Genomic DNA, 18,854 nt, shown 5'->3' on the forward strand with positions numbered 1-18,854 from the left:
GTTGGAGGTCCCGATCTCCTGTTGGTGTGTTTCAAGTTGAGACTGTTGAGAAATGAAAAAGCATCTTTAGGGACAGACAAATCCATGCTGCCTCCCAAGCCACTCAGGGGATATCACTCTGGACAGAATGTGCAGGAGGGAGCGTCCAGGCCTGGAACGTTTTGCTCACTATTATCTGGATTACCTTCTTTCATCTCCTACCCCCCACCTGATCCTCTTTTCTCTGTAAAAGTCATTTTCTATTTCTTTAACTTTTTATTTCTAAAATAATTTCAGGCTTATAAAAGGTACAAAAATAGTACAAAGAACTTTTATATACCCTTCACCCAGATTTGCTAAAGTTAGCATCTTACATAACCACAGTACAATTATCAAAATTAGGAAATTAGCATTGATACAATAATACCATCTAATATACGCCTTATTAACGTGTTGCCAACTGTCCCACTGGTGTCCTTTTTCTTGCCCAGTATCCAATGCAGGGTCCCATGTGACATTCCATTGTGATGTCTCCTTAGTCCTTTAATCCTCTGACTTTCTGTCTTTTCCTGCCTTTCACGACCTTGATACTGTTGGAGAGAACAGGCCAGTTATTTTGCAGAATGTCCCTCAATTTGGATTTGTCTGAGGCTGCCTCATGATTAAATTGAGGTTATATATTTTTGGCAAGAAGTACTCAAAAAACAAAAATGGATGTTCCTTGTCAAAAGGGCACAGGAGCCAACTTGAAGGGGATCTCAAAGACCAAATCTGGGCAGTGTGAGCAAGAAAAGAAATAATGATAGCCATGATCTCTGTCAGTGGAATAAAGTAAGAGTCCGTGGTCCTTATTGATAGAAATAAATAATAAATAAATAATGGAGGAGAAAGAATTATGGAAATAGAAATCACCATTTGGCAAAGTACACACTAATAATTGGTTCAGAGATGAGCAGACAAAGGTATGATGAAAAACAGGATATTTATGTAGCCTTAAGCCATCACCCCATAAAATACTTATCAATTGTAACAAGAATAAAGTAACTTCTGGGTGAAGAAACCTGGTGGAACCCACCTTAACCACGTGATCAAAGTTGACAAAAGCAATAATGGGGAAAAATCAACCTCATGTACCTTTCAGCAGAATGTTCCAAGAAGGGCACAACCTCATTTTTATGGCATTTTTGGCAAGAATGCATCATTTATTAAAAGTAACCTTTTAGGAGAATCAATTCATTTTCTTTACTTCAGCTTTCTTGGCCAATCCCTTAGAGTGGCATGGATCTTCTCCCTAAACCTTAGTCACTGCAATTCTATGAGGTCCATATTCTTTTAGGCTGTGGTCCCCAACCCCTGGGCCATGGACTGATTACTACTGTTCCTGGCCTTTCAGAACCAGGTCACACAGCAGGAGGTAAGCAGTAGTCCAGACAGCAGAGCTTTGTCTGTATTTACAGCCACTCCTATCACTTGCATCACGGCCTCCTGTCACTCAGCTGAGGCATCAGATTCTCCCTACTGTAAACTGTAGGGATCTGGGTTGCATGCCCCTTATGAGAATCTAATGTCCCCCCACAGTCCATGGAAAAATCGTCTTCCCTGAAACTAGTGTCTGGTGCCAAAAAGGTTGGGAGCTGCTTCTTTTTATGCATATCTCCTTGTCTCTAGCCCCTATCTTAGAAACGTGTACCCACCCTCCCTCCCCAGTGCCGCCCTCAGTGAGGCCAACAGAAGCCACTTATTCCAAAGATCCTTCTTGAAAGGTAAAAAGGGAAGGATTCTCTGAGGTCCTGTGATAGCTGTCCTGGGGTAGGGGGAATGTGGGGGCCAGAATTTCTAATCCTGGAAATGGATGTATCCTGCCTGGAAGATGAGAAATAAACGAGATGACCTCAAAGGAGGTTCTACTTTAGGAAAAGGAGTGGGCTCAGGCATAGTTAGATAAACAGCTGTGTTCTTCCCTAACCCCTCCTTACCCCAGTCTCCATGGCAACCAAGCCCACCCCTAGGGACCCATCTTTTATGGCAGCGTCATGTAGGACAAGTTGTACAGGCTATTGAATTTCTCAGTTTGCATAAACTTCAAGTTAGGACCCCCTCAGGACCCACCGTCTGCTCCTTCTCAGCCAGTTCATGGTGTGATAATGATGCTGTCCTCTGAGGGAGGGATCCTGGCTGCTCCATTTCCAGCTGTCATCCTGGGTGTCTGTGCACGTGTCACCTGCTCAAGCCCGGGAACAGGAGACGTGCAAAGGACTGGAAGGCCTGTGAGATGCCAGGCCTGCCACATTTCTCTTCTCATCCTGTGCTCCAGGACCTGCTGGGACCTCAAAAAGGAGGGTGTTATGAGCCCCCCACAGAAAAGGAAGGCCCAGAGAAAACATTTCCTAAAAAGCTATGAGTGGGCCCTTAAGTAGTCTTTTATCACAAAATATTTCTTTCTAGATTTGCCCAGCTTGATCTGCTGTTGAACTCTAGTAAATTTGTTATTTTGGCTATTATACTTTTTTTTTTTTTTTTGTAGAGACAGAGTCTCACTGTACCGCCCTCGGGTAGAGTACCGTGGTGTCACATGGCTCACAGCAACCTCTAACTCTTGGGCTTACGCGATTCTCTTGCCTCAGCCTCCCGAGCAGCTGGCACTACAGGTGCTCGCCACAATGCCTGGCTATTTTTCTGTTGCAGTTTGGCCGGAGCTGTGTCCGAACCTGCGACCCTCGGCATATGGGGCCGGCGCCCTACTCACTGAGCCACAGGCGCCGCCCGGCTATTATACTTTTTAACTCCAAAAAAAAAAAAAAAAAAAAGCTATGAGTGGGCAGGATCCAGCAGAAAGGGAAAGGAGGCTGAATATGTTCTCAGAAAAATGAAATCAGGGAGGGGAGAGGGATGTGGAGCTACTATGCAGAGGTCTCTATACCAAGTGAGGGTCTTGGCTTCCTAGGGGGCCATAGCAAAGTATCACAGGGACTTACACAACCGGAATGTGTCTCCTCATAGTCCCAGAGGCTAGAAGTCCTAGAGCAGGGTGTCAGCCGCGTGGGTCCTTCTGAGGGCTGTGAGCGAGAATCTGCCCAGGCTTCCCTCCTCGCTGTGGCGGTTACTGGCGATCTTCAGCGTTTCTTGGCTTCTAGATGCCTCAGCCTGGTTTCTGCCTTCTTATTCACACGTGTCCTGCCCACGTGTTTGTCTGTCTTGCTAATTTTTTAAATAATAAGAACATGTCTCTTCTTTACCCTTTGGGTAAGATCAAGTATAAAATCAATACCCAGTCATATTGGATTAAGGCCCACCCTAATGACCTCATTTTAACATGACTACCTCTATAGCCACCCTGTCTCCAAATAAAGTCACACTCTCAGCTACAGGGATTTAGGAGGACAAAATTCAACTCATGAGAGTGAACATTCTGAACAAAAGGAGATGTCACAATCCTACATAAATTAATTCAGTCATTAAAGGAATATTTAATTGGTGACTGCTGTGTGCCATGCACTGTGCTTCGCTTGACAGTGTAGCACATGCTTAGGTGAGTCCCAGGTGGGCAGGCGGGGGTGAGGCCTCTCCCGGAGTAACCCCCGCCTATCCTTGGACATGGGGCCCCCGGAAGAGCCTGGAACTACCTGCCCTGGAGCCACTGTGCTTCCTTCAAAGGGTCTGGGCCTACACCCTTTGCACTTATCTCCTGTGGAAAGAGAACTGTGGCAGGGACATAGGTATCCACAGCTAACAAGGGCACTAACCTTGTGCCAGTCACATGAATAGACCAGCCATCATCCTAATTCTGCGGGTCTCAGTAATAATAATTGATTTTCTTTAACAAGACTCTACCGTGCTCTGTGCACATTTCTACTCCTCCAAACAACCCTGAAAGATGGCTATTATTATCTTCAGGTAGGAGGTGGGGAAACAGTACTTAGGAAAGTAAAGAATTTGCTCAAAGTCACACATCTGGTTTGTGGCAGAAGAGACGTTGAAAACCAGGACCTTCTGACTCCCCCGACCATGCCATGCCACCTGTGTTGGTCAGAGGAATGGAGGGTAGGTTTTCCTTACCTATGCATTCCCCCACCTCACCCCAAAAATGCCTGTGTTCAGGATCAGAGTCCTCTTGGAAGATACTGAAAGATGCCAGGAAACTGGGCACATGGGTCACCCTTGGCATCAGGCCTTAAAGGAACCTGCATATACTATATTCCTAAACGTAATTGAGTCCTGATGTATTTCTATGAGTAGGGGGAAAAAAACAACAAGAAGAAATTATTTAGGGGTGCGTTTGAGCTTAGGATAATCACTTCTTGCCTGTTAGGGTAAGCTTTACCTTAACTCTTGCCCCAGGTATTTCTTTAAACTACCTTTAATCTTGATTCAGTTGTTTTTATGGCTGTGCCCACCAATGGGATGACAGTTAAGTGAGAGCTGGATTCCTTGGCCTGGCAGCTGTCACCTGTCAAGCATCTCAGTCTGATGGGAAGGCTCAAAGGATGAGACCCATGTGGTTCATACCTTCAAATGAGAACAGAGATCAGGGTGGCTCAAAGGCAAAGCAGGCTTGACATGCAGAGGATGAATCCCCAGAATTGGTGCCCTCACCACGTGACCAGGTACCTACCACCCTTCAGGTGTGAATGTTCCTGTGTGTTCCTAAAGCCATCCACCACATTTCCCAGTAAGGCCACACAGATGCCAGGTGGGGGTGAGGGGTGGGGTTAGGTTTTACAGTTGTCTCACCACTGACCACCCTGTAGCTTTGACTTTATAAATTTTTCAACCATGGTAACTTCTCTAACACCTCACTAGTCCATGCTTAAGGAACATAAATTCTCTTTAACATTATCTTAGGTACATGTAACTGGGAAAGAAAATCAATTGTAGAAAACCATGTACACTGCCCTCTAAAACCAAGCTCAAATTATTTTTGATACCTTAATAGTTGGGGATGATCTATCACTCCTGCTGGCTTCTGCACTCTACTTGCCCAAATCATTGCAAGTAGATTGTATTTTCCTGGATTCTCTCTCTTGAAAATATGTTTGCAAAACTCTTTTGCAAACTAGGACATTTACATCTATTTATCCGCAAGACTGCACCAAATCTCTGCAGGACAGGCCAAAAGCCACCTGCCCAGAGCCACAGTGACTCACTGCAAAGTTCCCAGTAAATAAATAAATAAGTCAGACAGCTTTCCTGAGAAACAAGCCAGCACTCTGATCTTCCGTTCATTTATTTGTAGGCCTCATTAATATAACATCACTGCAACAAACAGCTAACGGGGGATGGTGTCAGGATGAATAATGGAGTTACTCTGCTGAGATAACAATTAGGTTTTGAATGTACTATCAGCTAAGACAGAGCCAGCCAGGATTCATGCCAGGCAGGAGAGCTGGTGCCACCAGTACCATAGATTCCTACAGAGCCATCAGCTGGGCTCTAGGCTATCGTGAGACATGTGCACACACGTGCTCACATACACACACACGTGCACACACACCAAGCTGGAGAAGACTGTGACAATTTGCTTTCTTGTACCAGTGTCCACATGTCTTTGGGAGTCAAGACGGAAGGGAAACTTACAGGCACAAAGTTCGTATCACTGCCCTCTAAATTCAGGAAAACACTAAGGTACAGGAAAGAAGCAAGTGGCATAGGAAGGAGAGGATGAGCTGCCTACATCCTATAGCTTCTTCACTGGCTGGTCCTGATTAAGGGGCTCCTCAGGGCAGGGCCTACCTGAAATCCCAGGCTCAGATACAAAAGCTTTTAATGCAGAGCATGACCATCTGTTTGAGACACTGATGGGGCTAAGGCCATCCTGGAGTGGAACGCCGCCCCACCCCCCAAACAGGAGGCTGTGATGTCAGTCTCTCCCGTCTCCTCCTACAAACCTCCATGGTGAGGACTGACCGCCTCCTGGAGGCTGTGATGTCAGTCCCTCCCATCTCCTCTTATAAACCTCCATGGTGAAGACTGACTGCCTCCTGGAGGCTGTGGCAAGAGGAGTGCAGGCCCATTAGAGAGGGCACCAACACAGTGCTGAGCAACGTCTCCACCAGCCACTTCCCCATCACAAGTTTGCACCTGCCCTGAGCACCACCAAGAACAACACCTACACAGGACACTGTGAGAACAAAGCCACTTTTCCCATGGACTTCAGCTAGCCTGACTCCTGCCCGAGCTTCTTAGTCATAAAGTAGTCATGATAAAAATCATAGCTAACATTCAGACAGTGCTTCCCATACTCCTAGCACTGCTCTTAGCTCCTCACATCTGTCATTGCATGTAGACCTCACAACAGTTTTTATGAGCCATAACTTACAATATTAGACCCATTTTACAGATGTGGAAACTAAGGCTCTATGAAGTATGTTGATTTTCTTGAAGTCACATTGGTAGTTCAATTTTAGAACTGTGATTTAGCCTTCAGCTACTCCACTCTAGAGTGCTCACATTTGGTCAGTATGCACACACACTGTCCTTCATCTCTTTCCTGAGTTCACCTAGACAAACAGAGTTACCGATCCACAGAGCCAGAGTGGGGATAGGAGCTGGCACCAAACTCTTCCTAAAGAGATGAGAAGAAAGCCTGTGGTCTCCTCTGGGGAGACAGGACATGCACAAGGAGAGAGGACAAAGGGGCAAGGTCAAGAGGGGAGTGGACAATCACTGGGGTGGGTGCAGAGAGGAGGCAGGGTAGTTGCTCAGAAGCTCAGAGAGAGCTGCAACAAATAGAGTAGTCAGCAAAGCTAACTCTGGAGCTCCTTGGTAAGCAGCAAAATATGGCCTTAACAAGGGAGAGGGACTCGACAGCCCAACCAGAGGACCCCATGAGCAGGTTGATGACCTAGGGGCCTCCCCCAGGGCAGGAAGGGCCGGAGGGTGGTCAACTCAGGCAGTGCTATGTGGAGGCCAAAAGCAGAGCTGGGGTAGACCTGTCTGCTAGTTCCCTGCGGAATACCCAACAAGTTCTTTAACTTCTGTGGGACCCTATTCTCCATATGTAAAATAGGAATAATAACACTTCACAGCTTGTTTTGAGTCCTAACTGGGATAATTGCATACTCATTATAAGCACTTAATACATGTAAAATGGTAGCCATCAGAATCTTGAATAGCCTGGAAGTGGAGCCTTGCTTCTGGTTTCTCTCCCACCATCTCTAACAGCCAGGTGACATAACCAGAGGAAGAAGAAGATGGGGTCACAGGATGGGAGCAGGGCTTTGTGAAGCTCCTCAGAGCCCTGAAGCCCCTACTCTGATGGAGGCCCCAACGCTGGCCCTCCGAGACTCTGTCAAAATCTGAACCCAGGCATGGCCTGACTAAGCACTCCCTTCCCAGTCTACAAAGCCCCCCAGGCCTTCCAGCGCCTCTCCCTCTGCTCCCCCATGCAGCCCTTCACATCTCCCCAGCTGTAATTAATCGACTGCATCTGCTCTCACCCTTGGGCAGCTTTGTGGCACAGTTCCCTCTGAACTGTTCAATTAGAGGCTGCAAGAATGAGGGCGAGTGCAACATCACAGCACCGCTTTCCAGGTCGCAGCACCCACGGAGGAGAACAAACATGACAGAGTCTGGCAGGAACACAGATCCGGCTGGGGAGCCTCAGTGCTCACCAGCTCTCAGTTGGGCTGTGCTGCTGTCCACGTGGGATCTGAGCAGTGGAGAAGTGGCTCCCTAAACCAGAGGTTCCTAGACTCTTTGGGAAGGCCCCAGTAGAAGGTAGGAACCTCCCAGTTAGTCTCCCACTGTGTGTGCCTCGGCCTAGGCATGCCTACCTGACCCCACATCCCGCTGGCCTAATCTTTCTGGCTTAAGATGAGCAGATCAAAAAGTACACGGCCAGGACTTGGTAATAACACAGCTTAAAGTCCCATCAGGATGCACATACTGACCAGGTACGGTGGGTCACGCCTGTCATCCCAACGCTCTAAGGTAAAAGGACACTTGAGCTCAGGAGTTTGAGATGAGCCCGAGCAAGAGTGAGACCCTGTCTGTATAAAAAAAAAATAGAAAAAAATTAGCCAAGCATGGTGGTGCAAACCTGCAGGCCTGGCTGCTTGGGAGGCTGAGGCAGGAGGGTCACTTGAGGCCAGGAGTTTGAGGTTGCAGTGAGATATGATGATGCTACTGTGCTCTAGCCTGGGCAACAGAGTGATACCCTGTCTCAAAAACAAACAAAACAAAACAAAAAAAACAATGCAAATGCAACTTTCTTTAGGAAGGAGAGAAAAGAAGAGTGAAAGGTGCCTAAAATGGGGAAAGGAATCCCAGAGAGGAAAATGAAAAAGAACATGAGGAAGATACCAAATGTTTACCCTCTGCTAGGTTTTGTCCATGGCCAGCCTAGTTAATGGTGTGTGTGACAAGCAAAGGAAGTCATCTTCACAGACCCTCCTTACTGCACAGCAGCCAGTCAGGCCTTTGCTCAAGCCACAAGCCTAGTATGGGTCACTACATTCTCAGAGGATGCAAAGAAATCCACCAGTCCAGAGGGAAGCATCCGGAATGATCAAAGGGTTTAGACAACAAGATCTTCAGAGAAAAGGCTGGCAGAATTGCAGAAGCAAAGGCCAGGGGTGACTTAATTGCTGTCCTCAGTATCTGAAAGATGTTTGATGAGGAGGCAGCTGTTCAGCCCTCCATTCAATGAGGAATCAAACCAGAAATTGGCTTAAATTAAAGCAAGAGAGATTGCAAGAAAACCTTCCTAATGATCTCCATGCTAGAGTACCACATCACTTTCAAGCAACACTTAGGCATCTCCATTCTTTCAGTCATCATCAAAGAGCACAGTTTGTTCTAGACTCTGGTTGAAATCAGCATTTCCTAGTAACAGAGAATTGAGGATATTTATTGACAGTTGCTGTTTCAGGTTAGGTGCTGAGAATTCGGTTACTAAGAAAAGCAAGACAGTTGCTATCCCAACATAGTTATTGTCCTATTGAAGAAATGAGCAGTTACAGTCCAGTGTAGGGACTGTAATCTTACCTTAGAGGTGTTTTTTTTTTTTTCACTTTCCTCCATGTTGCTTGACTTCACAGGTTTATTTTTTCTTTTTATTGTTACATCATAGCTGTGTTTACACAAGGCAATGGGAACCTAGGAGAAGGGAATCAGTGGAGGCCTCATGGAGGAGGCATCTTGAGCAGAGCCTTGAGGCTGGGGAGGCACCTGTAGGGGACATTCTTGGCCAACAGAGAGGACACAGTGTCAAATGCATGCAGGCTTCCCACCCTATAACTGGGGGGAGGGGGAAAGGGACCCTCTATTTTAGGAATTTTTTATTATTTTTACTTTTTAAACTTTTTTGTTCAAAACTAAGACACAACACCACACATTAGGCCTGGGCACAGGGTGGGTAGGGATCATCCTTATCACTACCTTCCCTCCCCCACCTCTTGCCCCGCTGGAAGGTCTTTGGGGCAGTAACATGCATGGAGCTGTCATCTCCTGCCACAGTGCCTCTTCCCACAACACCTCTGAAAGACCTGGCTGAGGCTGTTTTACGGTTAATCCTTTTTTAAAAATAAGTAGACAAATAATGATTAAAAGCATAGTTTAGCAAACCCATCAAACCAGTAGCATAGTAGTTTATTATCATTATCAGATATTACATACTGCACACATGGCATGTGGTATACCTTGAGACAACTGGCAGTGTGGGGGGTTTGTTTACAACAGCATCACACACACACACATGAATAATGCCTTGTGCTGTGATGGTAGAATGGCAGCGCCAGATGATAGGACTCTCACTTCCATTGTAATCTTATGAGTCTGATGTTACCCAACATGTTATTCTGTGGCTATGACTGTGGTCTGTGAGAGGGCTGAGCCAGAACTCTGTGGCGCCCCAGGTGTGAGGGGCGGGCGGAAGAGCAGCACACAGGTGGTGCCAGCATGAAACGCAGAGGACAGCCACAGCAACCCACTTTACTCCAACCTGGAAACAGCAGGTGCTTCTAGGGTCTTCTTTGCCCAATCTCCAATTCTAGCTCTGACTTCTAAGGTCCACAGTGGGAGAATTGAGGTAGATTTCTGGTCCACAGTATAGAAAGGCATGCAGATGAAATTAGTCAGTATCTAAAGATCTTCCCAGCTGATCTGACAGGTTTTCATCTTCCTTCCCTCCTCTCATCCCACCTGCCATGCACTTGCACGCACGCACACACACACACACACACATGCACACCAAACTGTCTTCTGTTTTCATGGGTATCTCTTTCAGGATGTCTTCCCTGAAAGAGTTCGTCGAACGCATTGTGAAATTTTGTACCTACCCAAGATTGTCTAATGGCCAGAGGGAGGGAGAAGGGAACAAAGACCATTTTAGACAAGGCCAATGTCCTTCCAAATTTATTTGGGGGTGAAAATGTGAATTTTGCCTCAAAATATGGTCCTGTTCAGGATCCAGAGCCCCCCCAAAGCCAAGGCCCAGGCTCAGCACCACCACAGCTCCCCATCCAAGCTCAGGCTGCAGGTGTTCTCCCAACAGGCCACAAGCAGCCCCTCCCAGCCCAGGTCACCCAGCATCTCAGCTATGAGCTTCCTGATCTGTGTGTTGTCCTACCAGACTAATAAGAGGATTTCCATCCTCTCTCACCCTACCAACTTCAACACGCCATATTTTTATCACTTAGGAATGCCTAGGTGCAGAGAAACACAGGAAAGGAAATTACCAATCAAGACCTGCTTTCTGAGCAAGCATTTTAGGAAATTTCCAAATATTATCTCACTTAGTCTCCACATCATCCCCACGAGGCAAGCATTATTGTCTGTTTTCATATGAGGACATTGAGATTCAAGGTCACATCGCTCATAGGTAGCAGAGCTAGTGTTTAAATTCAGGCCTGTCTGACAATAGAGCTTACTATCTTCCTGCTGCAGGCCCTAATCAAACATCAGATTGTCTCTCTTCCTTTCCTCAAAGTAGCCAGAAGCATAAGGGCCATCTGGTCAAGACAAGTGGACCCGACTAGTATCCCAGGCATAGTTTGTCCCCCTTTGTCAGTGGGGAGCTCCATGTGACTCTACCCTGCCCTCTCACCCTCCTGTCTGTGGGAGGTTAGCTTTCCCATCCCCTGTAGCCCACAGCCCTTCCAAATCTGGAAGGACTTCCCTGGAGTTCTCCAAACAGGAGCTGGGGATCAGCCAACTTCCCCCATTATACACCATGTGGGAAGGCTAGACTTCACTCCAGAGAGAACCAACATTGTGGAATGTAGCCCTGGGGCCCTGCAATCTAATGCTGATTTTTAGAGAGAGCCATTGTGGCAGAGTCCCCAGGGGAACTTGAGCCTGGTCTGAGGTTGTGTCCTGGGGGGATCCTGTTCAGTCCCTCTCTGGAGAAGAAATCTTTTCCCACCAAATCTCCCTTCCATGGCCTCCTCAGAATACTTGGTCCTGAGGAGAAATGCAGGAAGTAGGATGATGGGTCCTCACTGCTCCAGGCCACCATGCATATGGTGTGGTCCTTAGACCCTTCTCAGCCACCTGGAAGGCCTCAGGTGGCAGGGGCTATCTTCTGTGGGGTGCCTTTGTCAGGGAGGGAATGAAGAGCATGTCCAAAGGCACAGAGACTTTTAAAGGGTATTATGTATGAAGACACCACTGGTATTTAGGGAGGACATGGATGGCTTACTGTAGAATGGAAGACATGGCCAAAGAGGTGGCACATGAAGGACCACAAATGCCAGGCCAGCATTAGGAATTCAGGCCTTAGCCTTGGCAGTGGGCAGAGCTACTGAGGATTTATACAGCAACAGTCTAGTAACCTGGTCAAGTATGTGTGCATGAAGATCACCCTGGCAGCTATGAGGAAGTGAGATTTACATGGAGACCATTGCGGTTAGTGTGAGTAAGAGATTACAGGGTTCTGCTGAAAACCTATTGTGGAACACATAAATGCAAAGGACACCCAGGAATGAGAACCAATAGGGCCTGGTGACTTTTTTTTTTTTTTTGAGACAGAGTCTCATTATGTCACCCTCGGTAGAGTGCCGTGGCATCACAGCTCACAGCAACCTCAAACTCCTGAGCCTAAATGATTCTCTTGCCTCAGCCTCCCAAGTAGCTGGGACTACAGGTGCTTGCCACAATGCCTGGCTATTTTTTGTTTCAGTTGTCATCATGGTTGTTTAGCTGTCCTGGGCCAGGTTCTAACCCACCAGCTTCAGTGTATGTGGCTGGCACCATAACCACTGTACTACAGGCGCCGAGCCTGGCCTGGTGACCTTCTTTATTATACTTGGTAGCAGAGGTAAAGGGAATGGTTGGAAGATGCTTGCAAGATTCCTGGTTGGGTGCGTGCAGATTCTATTAACCTTGAAGTACAATATGGGGAGGGTAATCAGGTTGAGGGTGGGAGGAGAAAAAATTAAGAGTTCCGTTTTAGACATGGTGAAATTTGAGGCACTTGAGGGATATAGATGGGGAAGTGGAGATGTCCAGTAGCAATTAGATATATGGCTATGGAGCTCAGGAGAGAGAGCTGAGCCAACAATATAGATTTGGAAGTCATCAGTAATAGTGGCCTTGGGAATCCTCTTGCAAATCAAATGATCACCACCTCATCTGTGTTTTGGAAATCCAGACTTTTATACATCGGTTTTGCTTTAAGCAAGGAAGCTGCAAACTATGTCCCTCGTAAGCCCTAGGGCATGGTAATTGCTTCGGGGTCTCCTTGAACTCCCTCACCACCTACCCAGTGCCGGCTGCATAATACAGAGGATGAAAGAAGACCTCCACGAAGACCCAGCATTCCCCACGCGCTTCCCAAGCCCCGTGGACCTGGTTTAATGACCCATGAGGACAGATTCTCTTGGTTTGGATTCCAGCAGCTGTTAGCTACCACTACCCATCTCTTTGACTTGTATCTTCATGCCAAGCTTACAACACTTGCTAATAATTTACCAAAAAAATATAAAGGCCTTCCTTCCCTAAGCAGTGTAAGCTGACTTATGCTTGTGAGCAGCTCTGTGCTAACTAATGGCCCCTACAACACTCCTGTGCCGGCGACCATGTGTCTGCCACCAACCCTTGTATGCTGGAAGGAAAACACCACCATGACTTACTTACCAGCAGGGAGACGCTACCCTGCAGAACCTGCCAATGCCGCTGAGTATTATCCCCACATGCTACCTGCAAGACAGAAATATTTTTAGGCTTTCCAGAAAGATTTTATTTCACAGCTTTTCTGAAAGGTTGTAATTAACTACAGCAAGCAAAAGAATGTATTTTTTAAAAATAAAAGTAAGGGAAGGAGAGGGAGCCAATCACCACTGTTTTGTCAGTTCCTCTGGATAGAGGTTCATGCCATCCAGGTGGCTAGGGGAGGGGATGGAGGGGCTGGGGATGCTCATTCCAAGATGATCAAAGGAGAAGCAGGAGTTAAAAGCAGATTCCCCCCTACTGATGCTCTCCCACAGAGGGCATGGAGGCAGCCCCTTCCCTGTTTCTCATTAATAAGATTCTGTCTCCTGGAGCTCAGGAGTCCCAGGTCCCTGAGGGAACTGTGCCAGGGGAGAGTAAAACAGCCAGAATGTTTTATTGAGGGATATTTTTAGAGTGCAGGCACAGAAGAGCTGTAGGGGCTTCTGGTTCCTCGTGCCAGCTCTTCCCTCCTCAACTTGTCCTTACTTCCCCCATTCTCACTCCCAACATGCAGAGATGCCTCTGAGCCGCTGGACTCTCTCCCTTGACTCAATTCATGTGGCTTACTTATTTTTATTCATAAAGTGGGATGTTTTATTCTCAGAAAAGGGGATCAGAGCCATAGATAAGGTGACATGGGTAAAATGAGCCCACAGTTGAGAGTGTTCAGGATTGGCACAGAGGGAAGGTGGCTCACTGAGTGCCCAGGGGTCAGGCGAGGAGGCCTGTCCTGGTTCTCATCCCACCACCGTCATCTTTTGTCTGCTCGTTCTCACTCGGGGCTCTGTGGCTGGGTTGGTGGTATAACTCATGGTGCACTCATCACAGGAACTCATGGTGCACACCTCCAGGGGCGGGGGAGAAAGGAGACAGGAAGCATCTCCAGAGCTTTCAACAGCATCTTCACCTATACTCACCTTGGACCTCTGCCCCGGGCACATTGTCTCTGCCACCCCACCAGACACTCTTCATCATACACAGGGTTAGAGGGAAACTGTCCAGAAGTGCCCAAGGACCCAGAGCCCCCAACCCCACCCTGTCTGGGAGATTCTAGTGGGCTCTTGACTGTGATCAGTCCCCTCCTCTCCTCCCTCTCTCTTCCATTTTGCCTTTCCTATGGTGTGGTGAAAAGAACTTTGGACTTTTTTACTGCTGTGTGTACAAGTTATTTGAGGCCTTCGATCCACCCCTGACTTCTCTGGGTCTCAATCTTCTTGCTGTAAAATAAAGATCTCCAAATAAGATACTTTGGGGTCCCTTCTCGTTCAGAAATTCTGTGTTCCTTTGCTAATCTAGGATTGAGTTCTCTTCTAATTTCTTCCTATTTCAGGTAACTGAGAGTTGCCAAACTTATTCACTGGGATCCATTGGATCTCAGAGGACTGCATTTTGCCAAGTACCTGATCATCTCCTAGACAGAAGTTTACACCTTGGGAGAACCTGATTCTGCTAGTCCCTTTTTTGGGGGGTGGGGGTGGGGTGGTGAGTCAAAGCAAAATGAGACAACATCTGGTGACTAAATTAACCAATGAATAAGTAAATGATCTTTGTTAATAGAAAGTCAGAAAAGACTTGGACAATCCTAAAGTTGTTTCTCCTTGGTTCTAACATGTGTCATGGTACTTTTTTTTTTTTTTTGGCATAGTGCTTTTTTTGCAGAACAGTATCAAACACACTCTCCACCTTTGATCTTGCCCCCTGCAGCCACACCCAATCTGGACTCCTCTGAGTTCCCACTCTCTCTGTATGGACTTCATGACTGTGCACTCTGAATCAGCGTTATTTATACACTTCCTTTATCTCATCCTGCTTGACTTTAAGTTCCTTGAGGGCGGATTTCCTGTGTATTCATCACTGTACCCCCCACAGGGTCTAGTACACAAGAATGGCAATAATAGCGCTGTCGCAATTACAGAGTTCACTAGTTTCAAAAATGCTCCCAAGAACTCCCTCCCCGCTGCAAGGTTGGCCATGCTGACTGTGCCCCTTCACACCTAAGAACAGAAGTTCAGAGAGATTACACAGCTGATGACAGTGAGGCAACTAGTGAGTCAGAGACAAGTCTCCAACAATGATTTTCTGCCTCTAGCGCAGTGCTCTTTCCGATCTTTTCTTTAAGTAAGTGGATGAATGAATGATTTAAAGAACTGAGGTGTAGCATAAAACAGAAGACAATGTCAAGATCCTAGATAAGCTAAAAAGTGGAGAAAGTATCCTCCATTCACCCAGATTCCTGGGGTCTGTCAAAGTGGAGGGAAAGGGAGTTCCCCTCCTATTCCTGAGGCCCTCCAAGTTGTGCTAATGCCATTTTCCCTCCTGCAGATTTTGACAGTGTCCGGCCCACCTGAAGGAGGGACCCGAGTGACCATCCATGGTGTGAACCTAGGTCTGGACTTCTCTGAGATCGCCCACCATGTGCAGGTGGCTGGAGTGCCCTGCACGCCCCTCCCTGGAGAATACATCATCGCTGAGCAGTGAGTCCCCCCACCTCCCATCCAGCCTTTCCCTATGGAGTTTCAGGGTGGAGACCCTCTCCCTCCTCTGCTCTCTGAGGGTCTAACTCTGTCTGATTCCCTATTCCCTGGCTCCCCTGGCACCAGGGCTGTGGAGCTGACACTGCCCCTCATTCAGTCATTGCCTGCCCATTGGCATGACTGAGCCAGTTTCCTGACAAGCTCGCCCCTCCTATCCCCCGGCCCCCATTGGAATGCATCCTGCATGGTGCGCTGCAGGCAACAATTTGTTTGGTGCATGGGGCTCTGACAGCAGCTTAATCCGAGCAGGGCCTCCGCTGGAGCAAATTCATTTATTTCACTAAGGGAAATGTCAGCTGGAAATTAGAAAATAGGCATGTAGTGGCGGACAGGCGAACGGGGCTCCAGGAGTGACATATGTTCCAATTTGGACTGCATTTGGCAGTGGCAGCCACTGTGGAGGTGGTGGGCAGGAGGTGGGCATGAAGCTGGAGGGGGCAGGTGGAAGGAGAGCTGCCACATCCCGAAGGAGAAAGGGAAGGGAGCAGCCAGATCATCCTGCGTGGTTTGTTACGGAAAGTTGGGTCAAGTCATCCTGATTCCAGTTCAAACACAGCTCGGCAGGGGGCACCAGGAGCAGGATGAAGAGCAGGACTTTGGGGCAGGGTCTTCCCTTCCTCAGTTCCATCTGCTGCAGCCTCAGGTCCTCTCTCTGACCTCCCCAGAGCCAGCCTTCAGTAGCGGGCCCTTCAGCATGACATCTCTTTATCTTCCATCAGCACTTTTCACTTCACAGAGCACTTTCTCATCCATTATCTCAGTTTTAATTGGTAGAGACCCTGAGAAGTAAATGTTGTTATCTCTGCTTCACAAAGCAAAGGACTCAGAGGAGTGAAGTGACTCTCCCCAGTTGACTCAGGGCACAGTGGCCAAGGCAGAATGAGACCTTGAGCCTCCTGACTCCTTGTCTAGGGCTGTTTCCCATCCCTAACAGTGATGGGGCAAGACTCCTGGGCACAAGTGGCCTGAAAATTCTGTGACTCATCAGCTTGTGGCTTTGAGGTTCTGGCCTGGCCCAGAGAAGAGTCAGAGTCAGAGTCAGAAGAGGTGAGTTCCAGACTCTGAGAGCTGTGTGATGCCTGCTGGCCAGAGCGGGGGGGGAGAAGGAACTGGCCTGAGTCCTCCGATGCTCCAGGTCTGGTCCCTCACTGATAACCTTGTCCCTAAGGAATGAGTCTTGAAGGAAAGGCTGGCTGGGCCTACAAGGAGGTGATGAGGGAGGGGAAAACAGGAGATGACATAAGCAGTGCTTCTGAGCCAAAGAGGAGGTGAAAGCTGTCAGGCAGGAGCCAGGATAGACCACAGAGGTCCTCATGGCCAGACAGTCTTTACAGAGCCAGAACCCTGCCAGACTGGGCTAGGCACTCAGCCACACTGACCCCAAGTCCACCTTGGCCTCTAGGACCTGCCTTGAGCTTCTGGACACAGGCCAGTCTCCAGCTTAGTGAGATGTCAAAGGACTCCAAAGGAAAGGGTGGGGGATGGGGTGGAGTGAGGTGGGAAGAAGAGCTTTTGGCTGGGAAGTGCAAATTCCTGGGCAGCTGGCCCTCAAAATCTCATGAGGGCCTAATTTAGTCCTGTCTCCTCTGCTGACCAGCCCCCAGACCTTGGCAGATCTTTCTGACTTTCATCAGCCTAACGTGTGCTATGAGGATACAGAGAATTTTAGTTCTTTTATGTTTATGAAATTAAATGCAATGCATTCACCCTGGGCCATGGGTGCCGAGAGAAGTTGGCAGCGAGTCTATGAAAGGAGCCTGGGGAAGTGAATGGTCCCCAAGGGTGCCTTCCAAGGCTGTGGTCACCCTAGAAAACCAGCACTGTCATGTCCTCAGGCACAGGGCAGACAGCAGGTAGGCAGCGTACCCAGCGCCTCACTGGATGTGGCCCTAGTTTCCAGCCGTGCCAGGCTCATTACCACTCTCGAGGATTCAGAGTTTGTTAACATCATTAAGGCCTCCATCCCGGGCAGGGAGCAGCAGGCACACTCATTACAGATGTCTGTGCGAGATGAATTTGGCTAAATAGGCCCAGTGCAGAGTCCCGGGTGCGGGCAGGATTCTCAGGCACAGTAATGATTCACCATATGCTTGTGCCGTGCCATCTATCACTCAGCAATTAGGTTAATGTTGGTTAAAGGGCCCGCTTAGTCCTGCAATCAGCACCCCGCAGTCTATGGAGGGCCGATGACTCCATCATAGGATGTTTTCTGGGTGATGGGACACCAGTTGAGGGAAAGGGGCTCTGCATGGGGCAGACTCAGCTCAGGTCCTCAGGTCCCCCTCCTCTCCTCTGCTCCATCTGTGTCTCAGCCAGGGCCAGGTGGATGTCACATGCATGTGCTCCATACTCCAGGGAGCGAGGCACTGTCTATGCCAGGCTATGGGAGGTGGTGGGTTATGGTACAGGGGCAGGGATGCTGAGAGCCAGGCGACTGGAGGTCAAGCCTTAGCTCAGCTATGGATGAACTAGGTGACTTTGGACAAGTCACTTTGCTCCCTGTTCCTCGGCTGTCTCATCTGGAAGATAAGAATGTAAGAATAGATGAACTCAACCATCACTGCAGTGGTCCTTAATATGTCTAAAGCAATAAACTATGTCCTGTAGTATGTGCAACTCTCATCATTAGAAAGCTTAACAGTGGCACTAATGTGTCTTCAGAAGGCACCTGTCAAGCAGGAGGAGTCAAGTGTTCCAATATCTAAGCTGAACAGTTGTTTGGTCCAGTGTCACGGTAGAAGGAGAAAATGTGGCCACCTGCAGCTATTGTCTCCTAATAGTATATAGGGAACCCAGAGCCACCAGGGACATATGGAGGAGATAGGAGAGGCAGGAGGCCCCCAGAAATCAAACCACAGGAACCTTGATGACACACAGGGGCTGGAAGAGGAGGTGGTATGCACACCACTGCCTGAGATTGTCTACCACCAAGAAGGTGGAGGACAGGTGGCCCGCTCTCAGAGCCCACCTAAGCAACCCAGCTGCGTCTTTTCTACCACCACCTGCCAACTGCCTCACATCTGTCACTGCTACCATATCCAGATTGTCCTTTCCTCAAAATACACACAGAGAATCCCATTAAATCTAGCAGCAGTAGAGTGAAGTGGTCAGAGGCATGAGCTTTGGATTCAAACTAACCTGGATTTGATTCAGGGCTTTGCAACTTACCAGAAGTGGTCATAGATAAGTCAC

General features: G+C 48.1%; 1 protein-coding gene across 1 annotated transcript in view; it reads left to right on the plus strand.

Annotated features, from left to right (window-relative positions):
• The window catches only part of PLXNA2 (plexin A2), a 217,915-nt gene that overhangs the window by 168,472 nt on the left and 30,589 nt on the right, over positions 1-18,854 (plus strand). Inside the window, exon 13 of the mRNA XM_053605381.1 lies at positions 15,451-15,602. Within this exon, the coding sequence (XP_053461356.1) occupies positions 15,451-15,602 (152 nt within the window). The remainder of the gene's footprint in view (positions 1-15,450; positions 15,603-18,854) is intronic.

Source organism: Nycticebus coucang, chromosome 10, assembly GCF_027406575.1.
Source record: "Nycticebus coucang isolate mNycCou1 chromosome 10, mNycCou1.pri, whole genome shotgun sequence".
Taxonomy (NCBI): Eukaryota; Metazoa; Chordata; class Mammalia; order Primates; family Lorisidae; genus Nycticebus; species Nycticebus coucang.